Source organism: Dunckerocampus dactyliophorus, chromosome 10 (genome assembly GCF_027744805.1).
Source record: "Dunckerocampus dactyliophorus isolate RoL2022-P2 chromosome 10, RoL_Ddac_1.1, whole genome shotgun sequence".
Lineage (NCBI taxonomy): Eukaryota > Metazoa > Chordata > Actinopteri > Syngnathiformes > Syngnathidae > Dunckerocampus > Dunckerocampus dactyliophorus.
In genome coordinates this window covers 16,471,436-16,483,987 of record NC_072828.1, presented here as the reverse complement: position 1 = coordinate 16,483,987, position 12,552 = coordinate 16,471,436, and the positions used below count along the sequence as shown (strand labels likewise).

The 12,552-nt window shown below is 44.6% G+C and overlaps 1 protein-coding gene across 1 annotated transcript in view; it reads left to right on the top strand.

The window, feature by feature from the left end:
* midn (midnolin) overlaps positions 1–11,500 on the top strand; it is a 37,405-nt gene extending 25,905 nt beyond the window's left edge. Inside the window, exon 9 of the mRNA XM_054789461.1 lies at positions 8,142–11,500. Within this exon, the coding sequence (XP_054645436.1) occupies positions 8,142–8,404 (263 nt within the window). The 3' untranslated portion in view covers positions 8,405–11,500. The remainder of the gene's footprint in view (positions 1–8,141) is intronic.
* The last annotated feature ends 1,052 nt before the right edge of the window (positions 11,501–12,552 follow it).

The window sequence follows — 12,552 nt, the reverse complement described above, 5'->3', positions numbered from 1 at the left end:
GCTAAAGATATTTGCACACAGATACGTGGTAGGGTTCACTTTGCGTTCACACTGGTATTTTTGTCATGGGATCAAAGGTCGTGCAGTAAAAACATGCATAAAGTAAGCTTTCGTGACATATTACATGACATATAAACCAAAAAGCTTCTAAAAAAGAACACTCTTCTCACACACACACACACACACACACACACACTTTTTCTCTTACATATTTGTCATTTCTGCATGCTTATTGCTGTCACTTTATCACTGGTCCGTGTAGCATTCGCATTTGAGCTATGAACCGAACCACAGACCCATCTCTCAAATGCTCTCGGTGCATACCAGGGTTCGGGTGGTCATGTTCACACTCGACCAAACATACCGTGTTAGCAGAGCAGACATACCAGATTTCGTTTTAACTGAACAAAACATGAACTAAAAGACACATCGTCTTCTGGTGGCCTCCTTATCACCTGTGGAGGATATTTGGTGAAATACTAGTAGAGTCTCGAGGTGTCAGTGAATCATGTTTAATGTTTGAACAGAATAGAGGTTCAGTTGGAGCAGCTGACTAGCATCCTCTCTTGTGTCACCCCTTGTGCCCTCACAAGTGTCCGGTGAACAGTTGGAACAACACGATCTTATTTTCCTAACTTCGGGAAGACCTTCCCCGCACTCCCACCCTCACCCTTGTCCTGTCTGCACATCTGCACTGCACTCAGCAGCCCACATTATTCCTCTCCGCCATCCCTCTTCCCCCTCCGTCCAAAAAACAGCCTCGCCTGTTAAATCCATCTGTCCGTCTTCCTACCATTCAGCCTCCCCTCCTTCTTTTTCCATGTCTGTGTTGTGCATCAATACTGTACATTCTCTGTGTTCAGTTGGCCTTTAAATAGATTTATTCAGCACTGGATGGGGGTGAGGATGGGGAGGGGGTGAGCCGTTGTTAAAACCACAACACTAAACCTCCATTCATCATTTGGGTGTTAAATCCCGTTCATCAGCCAACAGCCAACACAAAAAGAATGTCTTGCCCTCTGTTTTTTTACATAACAGTCCTCGGTCCAACTTCCTGATCTCAACTAAACAAGCCCACTGAGACAACAATGAGCGCTGGTCTCATTGTGGACACTTCCGCCTGATGTTCTAAGGAAGCCGATGGCAAAGGGCGTACTCACCCTAGGCCAATCATACCCGGCGGATCTGCGCCCAAGCACGGCACATTTCCTGTCCTCTGTCATGATTGGAAGAGATGGGCTAGGCTACTGCACGCCAAACAGACATCATAGCTGTCAAGTCTTCCATTTTCTCTCGGAAAACTACCGTATTATTTACCGTAAATCTTCGAGTCACGAGTCGCATGTGACCAGATTCATTCAAATCGACAGCGTGAGAGAGATGGATGGACATGAAAACGGAGAAGGCATCCGTGCCAAAAAACATTATTACAAAAAATAGGATGTTGTTAGACAACAGCACTGTTTGTGCTTTACTGTCATGTAGTATCAACCACTTTGGCCCAGCCCACAAATACACTCCTTTCCAGGAAGTCGTAAAGAATCAACGTCTTCGACTTACAGTATGTGTACAAGTTGCATGTGAACGCTACAAACCCACATGATGAGTATCCATCTTAGCCATTGTTGTTTTTTATGTAGCAAATAGATCATTTCTTGTGTAAGCTATGTTTCTGAGACCCTTATTTTGTTTAGTGCATTCAGACAGGCTGTCACGCGCAGCAGTTTATTGTGAAGGCCGCAAGTGTGTTGTTTGTTTGTTACGGTGGTGTGGGTGGGAATGAGAAATTGTTGTTCCAAGGATGAACGAAGAAACGTGTTTGCAAGTTGGAGATACGTATGTGGTGTTGGAATTGACCACTGCTGTTGATGTGTTAAGGTCAGAATAAAGTTAGAAAAAGAGCGTGAAACTATGTGTGCTTGGAAGCTACACTTGCAGTCGTCTGCTGTCATAACATAAGTCTGTACCACACTATTATATGCAACACTGTCGACTTATGTGGATTCTGATCTGCAAGTTTCTTGGTCGCCATCAGAGATTCCTGTCAATATCTTCTGAGATCTATTGCCTGCATGCCGGCCGCTAGCATAGCATAAGATAGCATAAGAATTGTTTTTAGAACTAAAGCGAACTTGCCAGCGGTACCTCAAACACCCTTATCTGTGTGGAAAGCCAGAAATCAACCGGCCTACAAGAGGCAAATCTACCCCAACTCTACATGAGCAGGCCTAGTTTCCCTTATTTTCAGATCCGAGCGTCGACAGGTATGATGCATGTATGAGTGCAACATTGCCGAGTCATAGAATGATGTAATGCGATCACTCCTTGTAAGTTCTCATGATAACCGGCACAATTTCTAATAGAAATCAAATACACAGACTCAAAATAATCAAAATGTCGAAAGACACAGCACGGTCGCCCACCTGCACTTACATCCATGTGTGTATTAAATCCGCAAAGTCAGGGAAATAGCAGCAATACTGCACAATATAAGCGGGACAAGCAAACAGGTCATAGCACGAATGCCCATTGTGAGTACAGCACGGTACGAATGGCCAAGTGCAGCACCCATAGTGCTTCTGGACAGCCTTATCAGCCGACACCTGGCGGAGGACTTACGGGGACTTAACACTGAGGCTTAACTCTACTTCACAGAGGCCTTCCTCCATTCAAAGCCACTAACCAGTGAATATGTGTGCATGCACTTATACTTGAGACAGCCTCTTGAAAATGTCACATAGCTTGGCCGTCTCCAGAGAGCCTTTACCCTTTTCCACTGCAAGTTCATGTGCAAGGGAGTAAAGGGGCTGCGGAGGGGTGGGTAAGACAAGCGTAAATAAAAAAGCTTGACACACTCGGGCCGCCTGGTTAAAAGCTTGGTTTTGAATGGTACTGCTGAGTTTGAGGATTTTTCATCTCAGGACTCAGGCTTGATTGTTAGATAAATTCCATTACTGAGGAGGGTGGACCTCCCTCTAGCCCTCTCCCCCATCCCCCAGTTGAAGCCATTGTGTAGGGGACAGGGGCTGCATAGAGGGCGCCAGGCTGGGCCATTGTGGGGCAGAGGAAGGGGAGGGCTTTGGGATTATAGGGGCTGCCTTTTAGTCCTTCTCCCACTGCAGCTGCCTTAGTTCAACACAGAATAAGCTCTTGTTCCCTCCCGCCTTCCGGATCACTTCACCCCCCTTGCCCCCACTCGTTCCCTTTAGATTTGTCAGGTCACGTTAGCGTCCTTGGCAAGCCAAACGAGAAGGGTAGGGTGAGGAAGAATTTAAAGCCAGGCTGGCACCCGTTATCCGCCGCTAAGGCTTTTCTCACACGTGCAGCCCCTGTTGGTGACACAGTAACAGCGCTATCGAACGAAAAGCCAGTCAAGCACATCAGGTGCCCTTTCATTGTCGACAAGGAGAGCGAGGGAGAATGCAAATGAAGTCTTAAAAGTCATTGAAGAGCGTGTGTCCCTGCAGGGTTGTCAGCGCCCTTTCACTGGCTGTCACAACGCTCATTTTTAGCCACCAGTTTGATCGGCAGTCAGTCCGATTTGGCTGGTTATAGCTGTTTGATGGCGCCGGGCTACTTTGTTTTTCCCAGGCGGCACAGAATGTCATGTTAAAGTCATTCCTTCGATTGTTTCTGAATGTGACATCATGGTCAGTAGTTTTAATGATTCCGGAAACTAATGCACAAACTAGTCCGCAGAAGTTCAGTCAAAGGCAACTGGACTTTTGTGGATGACTGAGAACCGACAGCCATGTTAATCCTTGATCCCTTCCCTCTTATGTAAACCAAACATTGGAAAAATCGTCTCCCTCACTTTTAAGAGAAGAGGCGCTGAAATGATCCCTTTTGAAGTTCCGAAGTATACATGACGTAATGACGCAAAAACCTCCATTCTCATGGACATGATGGGTGGGAATCTCTGGACACCTCACGATTCGATGCCACTACGCTTCAGAGGCCTGCGATGCGATGATAAAACGATTATCGATGCATCCCGAAGTGTCTTTTTTTGTGATCAATAGATTGTCCATTTTTTCCATGCATCATTTTTTTACTCACTGTGTACTACTAAAACAAAGCATATTTGGAATGAAACACAATTCAAATAAACATCAAACTGATTCATTTCCCGGAGCTATTTGACATTTCTAAAAAAAATTTAAAAAAAGAAGATAAAGATATGAAGAAAAAAGCAGCAGCACGGGAACTCGTTGGCGCCAGAGTAAACATATTGAGTAAGTTGACATTCATTTAAACGGACATTTATGTAAGTTTATCTTCAATACTAGCAAGGTCCGGTACTAGCCGTTAGTCGATCAACACCGGCCGCTTTTCCTCCTCTGAACTACTTTTGACACCCCCCAATTCCCCTCCACATCTGACAGCCAATCAAAACCGTGGTAGACTCGTACAATTCGTTCTGGATGTGAACGCGTCACTCACCAGTGTAGCTGGACACAGCCACCCGTGTGCACGATTTGCTATGTGTTGGCGATGGGTTTTCTCCAATCGCAGTTGTTTATCGCCTCCCGTGTGTGGCACACATTACACTTAGGTGCACCACCATAAACTGTCTGGCCGGCACTTCCGCTTTCCGTCGTTTTGTTCCGTTTTTTTTGCTCCATCAGCATAGATTATTGACATGTATGAACCGATTAATAATCGTCAATGCCCGCGTCGCGATGCATCTAACAATCGATTAATTCCCCCACCCCTAATGGACATGATACCACCTCCGATACGCCCCTAGCTAGATGAACCCGCCTCATTTTTAGCATCAAAGCTTTTTAAAGAAATAAAAAAGCAGGCTTCACTGCACATCTCTGCTAACATGCCAACTATCCCTCAGTCACCTACAGATGTGTTTGTTTTTCTTCGGCAAATAGACTAACTTAGCATGATGTTGCTGACAAATGTGACTGTAATCTTAGCACCGTAGCTCACACAGCTATGCTAGTGTTGCTAATCTTTTTGTTTTCCTGTCCCACTCCTAAATGTTACATTGGTGTATGTGGTACATGCCATCTATTACTTGCAGAGTTACGGTGTACAGTAATTCCTCACCATATCGCGGTACGAATTTTTGCAAAAAAATATGTCAATGTTGGCCGAGCGGTTAGCATCTCTGTGTGGAGTTTGGATGTTCTCCCCGTGCCTGTGTGGGTTTTCTCCGGGTACTCCGGTTTCCTCCCACATTCCAAAACCATGCATGTTAGTTTAATTGGAGACTGTAAATTGTCCATAGGTATGAATGTGAGTGTGAATGATTGTTTGTCAATATGTGCCCTGCGATTGGCTGGCAACCAGTCCAAGGTGCCCACAGGGAGAACATGCAAACTCCACACAGAGATGCCCAAGCGGAGATTCGAACCCAGATCTTCCCGATCTCCTGACTGTGTGGCCAACATGCTAACCACTATGCCACCGTTATTATGATAATAACAGGAGCTACTGTTACTACTGTGTATGTAAAAAGTGGATAAAGTGCACAATGGTGCTTCTTGGTGCCACACACTCTGTTGGAGGCAGTTGTGGACAAATAGCTCATTAGCATTAAAGCTACAGACACACCCAAACACACACACACACACACACTGCGTGTTCCCCATAGCGCTTACTAAAAGCACTTTTAAATTATCTTTTGTCATTCCAACATCAGGGCTAGATTTTGGCCAATACACTATTTTGGGACCTCTAAGACTGATTTAAAAATGTTGAAAAATGGTATCATATGGGACGTATTTAGCACCATGATGGGCATGTTTGTGGATTTTTTGAAAGTACAAAATTCAAATCTTTGTGCTATTAACGAAAACAGAGCCTCCCTCCATGTTGTGTCCTGTACACTCCACCCTCACCGCCCATTTCTCCTACCCCTCCTCTACCCGTGGTCTTGTTGCTGGGTTGGGCTGAAAGGCAAGGAAAGCTGACTGACACATCGATTATTCATACATCCCCTCCTTTCTTCTCGCTCAGCCTCCCTGGCTTCCACGGGACCGAATAAGTAGAAGCAAACAATTGTTTATCTTATCTTGCATTCACTTCCTATGACTTCTAGCCATCTTTCTTTCTGTCTCCGGGTCCTCCAAGGTTATTGTGCTAACGTCAGAACTCTACAGTGAGGCTCGGGGCCAGCCCCCCTGCCTGCATGCGTGTGTGAGTTGTGTGTGCATGGTCTGTCCCACTCAGCCAGCACTAATAATAGCCCTACTGTCATAAACATAGACTGGAGATCCCTGTGGCCAGCTGTGTCCGGCCCAGCCGCCCAGGGCTCCGGTAGTGACGCTGATGAATGACCACGCACACACACTTATTTTGGTGTCGCTCCAAGCACATTCCCAAAGCACTTGCCAAGCCAAAAAGGCCTTAGACCTCCTACTGCACCATCAAACTGTTTTTAGGACACACTCACACTGGACTTGGTGCGATTCTCTTTTCTTCTCCTGTCACACTGCAATGCGTCCAATTTTTTCTATTACGTAAGGTGGCGGTTATCATTAAAAATCGGTGGGAGTAGCGAGCGCATTAATTGTATGACTCGCATATGTTGTGTTGCGTCCAGGCCCACTCACTTCTTCCAAGCATACTGGAGCCAGGGAAGTGTACCGAGCTTGAAAACAGATCAGAGCACTCACACTACACAAACAAACCAGACTTTAGGTGTCAAGTGTGCCCAAGCATGTGACTGAGTGCACTCTAGAACATAGACACATCTAAAGAGAACTAAGGATGTTTTGTTGATTGGGTGTGCAAGGTGTGCCACATTTACACTCAATGGACAAGGGCGGTTCTAGACCGGAGAGGGAACGAAGCCTTGCTGCAACATGTGAGTATTGAGCTGAGGCAATGCAACAATGACCCAAATCGAGAAGACTCCTCCTACCATTAGGGCACCTTTGTTGGTGCACATCCTTGCTGATGTCTATCATACAATAATGCCTCACATTAGCAGTGGTTTGCATTTATAGGAATGGATAAGAAAAGGGGGGGAAAGAAAATTAAAGCCCCACATCATTCCGATAGGAGTGGTGGGGGCAGAGCAAAGGAGGGCGCAATCGATTGGGGAAAACTGCCACCTACAGCTGATCCTTCACCCTCCGCCCACTCTCTCGGTCCTTTCCTCCACTCCCCCCAGGGGGAGGAATTCCTTAACCCCCCCTTCCATTCTCCTCCTCTATCCAGTCCCCTTCTTCACACTGCCCCAACGGTGTCTCTGGGGAGGAGCGGGGAAATGAAGGGGGGAGGGGGGTGGGGTTGTTGGGTCAATGAGCTGAGAATAGGAAGCCGTAAAGGATGGAAAAAAATAGCCGAAAAACTCCATCTCCCCCTGTCTCTCCTTTCCTCTCCGCGTACAATTTCCATTCGCTTGCATTTTCTATTGAAAGCCAATAGCGTTGTCCTGGGCTCAGAGATGGATGGCTGCACTAGAGCTAAGGTTTAATCAATAGGTCTTTTTAATTTGCCATCGATCCACTTTAAAAGCTACTGCGGCTGTGTGCATGTGTGTATGTGTTTATACGTGCGAATACGTGAGGCACTCCAATGCGGATCAGAGCCTTTGTGCGCGTCCTAGTAGAGAGGGCCCGCTTGCCTTTATCGACATTGGAGCCTTTTCTTTCATTATTTCATTCCCAGACAGATACTAATGGAGCTGGCTAATAGATTGTGGTTGCACTGCCTTCCTGCCGTCCGAGCCCTGAATTTCCGAAGAAATGGAATTACCTTGAAATTGGCAACTGTAGATACGGCATGTGCAGTGCAGTACAGTACAGTACAATACGATGCGATGCCTCTCCAACCCTACCTAAGGGGTCCCCTAGAAGAACATATAGCAACATAGAACATTGCTTTCATTCATTTCATGACACAATGGGGGAATTATTCATCAATTAATTGATGACTTATTTTTTAAAAATGATTCTTAATGGTGAATTTTCTGAACTCCTGCTTCCATACGAGTGTCTTATTAAAACAAGCAATGCAGCCCTGAGGTCATAACACGGTAGGCTGTAGCTCAACATGTCTTCTTTATGCAGCAAACTAGTCGAGACCGAATCAACAGCACCTCCCCTGGTTACAGACAAATATTGCACTCCATTCTGCCTCCGACTGACGTTGTCCTCTCCTGCCCCCCCGTCCAGGTGACCGCATCCGTCAGACGGAGAACCGCGCCACCCGCTGCAAGGTGGAGCGCCTGCAGCTGCTGATGCAGCAGAAGAGACTGCGCAGGAAGGCTCGGCGGGATCAGCGCGGCCCTTACCAGTGGCTGCCCAACCGCAAGGCGGGACGCAGCAACAGCAACAGCAGCATGTCCAGCGAGGGCTCCCTGGACCTGGACTTTGACGACTCCGTGTGGAAGCCCGACGTCAAGGCTGACTTGAAGTCCGAGTTTGTCATGGCCTGAGAGGGAAAGAGTGAATTAAAAAATGAGGATATATGTGGCAGGATTGCGCATTGATGATGGACGACCACCCGCTCGCCGTTTGTAGACTTAAATCCATGACTGGACCTTGTCTTATGCTTGGACTGGAATAGAACTCCTCTCATAAGATCTCACGATACCTTCACTTTGAGCATAGCGGAACTCCCTGGGTGGTGTTGGTGGTGGTATTTTTACTTTTGTGTGTGTGTGTGTGATAAAGCGCACTCTGGACAAGGACGAAAAGCTCCATGCTGGACTTCCGAGCAGGACACATGCACCAGATGCCTCAGTGTTCTCCTCACAAAACCCCGACAAACTTTATCGGATTATTCGCGACGGGCATTCTCATAAACTCACCAAGCAGCAGCAGCAGCAGCAGTCCGGTTCTGACCTGTTACAGGGTGGTTAAACTTCTTCTTTTGTCGTTGTTGTCGTTGTTGTTGATGTTGTTGCTGTTGTTGTTTCTTTTTGTTTGAAAACATACTATTTTATAAAAGAATACAAATGTAGCATTGTTCACCAAGCATTCAGGTTTTCATATAGAACAGTTCAATGTGGATTTTGCACATGACCTTTGGATTTCTTAGCTATGTGCAAAAAGGAGGCGGAGCCTAATATGGACATATTGATTGACCTCAGCGACATAGGGTGGGGTTTCCCAAACTTTTTCAGCCATAATTACAAAAATATATCATATATAGGCGTATGCTATCACAGATTCTTTCCCCCCCTATTAGAAAATGCTAACCTGGTACATGTTAAACACAGGAAGTGAACAAACGATCATGGACATGGAGAAGGAGTCAAAGTAAATCTCCTTCCTGGTGACGTTGAGTTGCGTACACGCGATGAACTTCAATGTAACTATCAATTCCAAATAAATACATTGCCATGTACCGCATGTAAACATGTGATAATGAACCCAAAAGATGAACATTTGCAACGACAAATGAAAAAATGAAAATTAGCAACTATTTCGGACTCCATTTGGGTTCCTCAAGTTTGGGAAACCCTGTTAATAGTATAGATTATTAACAGAAAGTGCTTTAGAGGGGGATTTTACAAAACAAATATGACATTTAATATGAGAAAAAAAAATCTATTTTTATTTCTATTCTGCTGTTTTCCAAAAGCAGCTATCATTATGATAAACGTTCATCGATGATGCGTGGCTCCTGAATCTTAGTGACTCGTAGGTTGTGTACATACATGTGACAATTGGCAAAGATTTATTATTATTAGGGTGTGTGATGACTTAGGGTGTAAATTGAGTTGGAATACTCTGCCCCCCCAATACTTTTTTGTCACCGATTCAATCCTCCTACCAATGACGATATGACTTGTGATCAGTTACCCAGTGCCTCCACCAGGACAATGCATGAACATATCAGGTTCGGCCTTTACACAGTTTTTTGCTGCTACACACTTCAAACATGACAGGAAAAAACAAATAATAGCGAGAAGAGTGTTCTTTGCATGTTTTTCTGGGATGGAATTGAGAAAAAGGGGGGGGGGGGGGGGGACGTGCATGAATTTCTGAAGAAAATTGGAAAAGAAAAAAACAATGCTGCTGTGTGTCGGTAAGGTTTTTGTCATTTTTATTGGTATGTTTGTGTTGGGTGGATTAAAAAAAAAAAAGACAGATGAAGTTAAGAACATTCCTGTTGTGGAACTTCAACACCCTCTCAAAGGCTATCCCGCGTAGGAACTGTAAAGACGCACAGGCAGGGACTTCGTCCGATTTTGTGCCCGACTCGCCAATGATTGCACTCCCGAGAGATTGCAGTGAGAGATTACATTTTTTTGGTGAACTTCTTTTTTTTGTTTTTTTTTAAGTGGCCTTACCTTTCACAAAAAAAAATTAGGACAAAAGGGGTGTTTTTTGTTTTTCTGCGTCAGTTTGTCATCAAGGCACCATTTTTTTTTTTGTCAGTGGGCATCTGTTGTTTTAGTGCTTTCTAGCTGGTGGAGTCTCTATTATGTCAAGGCTTCTGTGCCTTAAAAATGTTGCCCTCACTGTGTCATGTTCTTTTTCGTGAATCCACGCGCATGACTGTAGTATCTGTCGCCCATCCAGAAATGTTCCTCAAATATCGTCCTGATTTGCCTGGCCTCACTCTTGTCCCTCATGGCTGCAGAAAAAAAAAAGGTCACCAGAAAGGTCCTGTGAGGACGACATGCACTTCCTGCCCCGCCCCCAACATGACAAAAAAGGACAACTGACCTCGACCCCTTTGTCAAATTCTATTCGTTTCTTTTTATGTATGTATCAGCTATACTCTGTGTGCCTCACTTCTGTGAAATTGACACAAAAAGAGAGCGAGAGCATTACAGAGAAGACACATGATCACAAGTTGTTTCAGTTCATTCTTGTAGCTAACTATTGACATGGAACCGGATTCAAGAATACAATTTTACCAATGTTCTAGCTCTAGACCGGTGTAGCACGTGTGACTGTGTTAATTTATGAAACCAAAATGGTAACTGTGAATTATGTATTTTCTTTGTGGCATTTCGTTTTTTTTTTTTTTGTTTTTTTTTTAAAGTCGGGGGGCAAAAATAAGAAGAGGCAGCAGCTCTTTGCTTGTGTCTGGATTTTTTTTTTTTTTTGGTGGAAATACAACGGAAACAAAACAGGAAAAAAAAAATCAAAATATATACGAATATATTTTTTTCTTAAGCAATACATTTCAGTGTGACTTGTGATAGAACATTTTCTTTTTTTTAGGTAATAAATAAATAAAAAAAGAGCCAAAATGAGAACACAACGTTGTATTCATGAGTGTTCATTACCATTCACGAGTGAAACTTGTTTCATGTGAGAATTGATAGCAATGAACTCCGCCTCATGAATGACGCCAACGTTTTTTGAAGGCAAGACTGGGGAGGGGCTAACGTTTTTGTAGCAGACCCTAAAAACAGTAGAGTAGTCCTGTCGTATTGAGGATCTTTGACGAGATCTTTCAGTTGGGTTTTTGTTTGTTTTTGGTGGGCTGTCAGGACCAGCAAAGCCTTCTCTGCTGGCCTACACGGCATCAGAAGCACTGACCAACATTTCCAACTGAAATTATATACAGTATATTTGTTCCATGCAATTGTATTCATTTGCAGGGGTGGGAGGGGGGGGAGATGTCATATACCTACATGTAAAAAAAAAATCCGAACTATCCCTTTAAACACTATTGGCAATTGGACTGTTTCTTTAACCAATCAGATTTCAGAGTCATCTCACAGGCCCAGCCAGCAGGCGTACAGTAACGTCAGCATGTTTCTGTTCTCTGATTGGTTGATTGGTTGAAAACCTGTGCTTAATTAACACTCTTAAGTTACCAATGCGCTTGAACGCATCATCACATGAACAGCGCAGTATGTATGTTACAGTATCTGAACAAATAAGATTAAGATTAGATGATTATGTGATATATACCGTACGTCAGCCAGGGAAAGGGTCTGGTCTCCAGGTCTTCCAGACCAGTGTTTATCAGTGAGTGCTCAGTCTGATACATTTTATTACACTTTTAATGTTTTTGTCATGTTATTAGACAAATGTTGATTCCAGATTATGTTGTAGTGTAGCGGTTTAGAGTTTGGAGTTGTCTGGAGACAGCGTATTCGAAGATGAGGTGTGTACTGGGGTTGTTGCTTTAGTAATACAGTACCCAGTTCTGTAATGCCACGTATTGTTGGGTTGCATTTTTCTATATTATTAATGGTTTGTCTCATTGTAATGTAATAGCGGTGGACTCTGTTGCCTCAGTCCCCACTGAAGGCCCAGCCATCGTCCTGCCCGGCCGGTCCGTCACGGGTTTGTTGGTGAACTCAAAAAGGCTGGGATCCACTGATCCACTGAAGGATCTTCGACTATAGGGACTTTGCGGTAGGTCCTGTGTGTTCCCAAACGTGCATTTTGACTTTCAGCCTATTTAAACTGTTGTTTCTCCTCAAAGTGTGCTGATTGGCTGCCTGGCCTTTTTGGCATCCAATTAAAAGTTGGGTCAAAAAGGCAGCATTGACTTGAGCATGCACCAAGGTCAAGGGCGGAGCTCGACTCTGTGGGATCAGGAAACATTTGAAGCGAGGATTGACACATGAAAGCGTGAAGTGAAACTCTTGCGAGGCTTCGGCAGCGC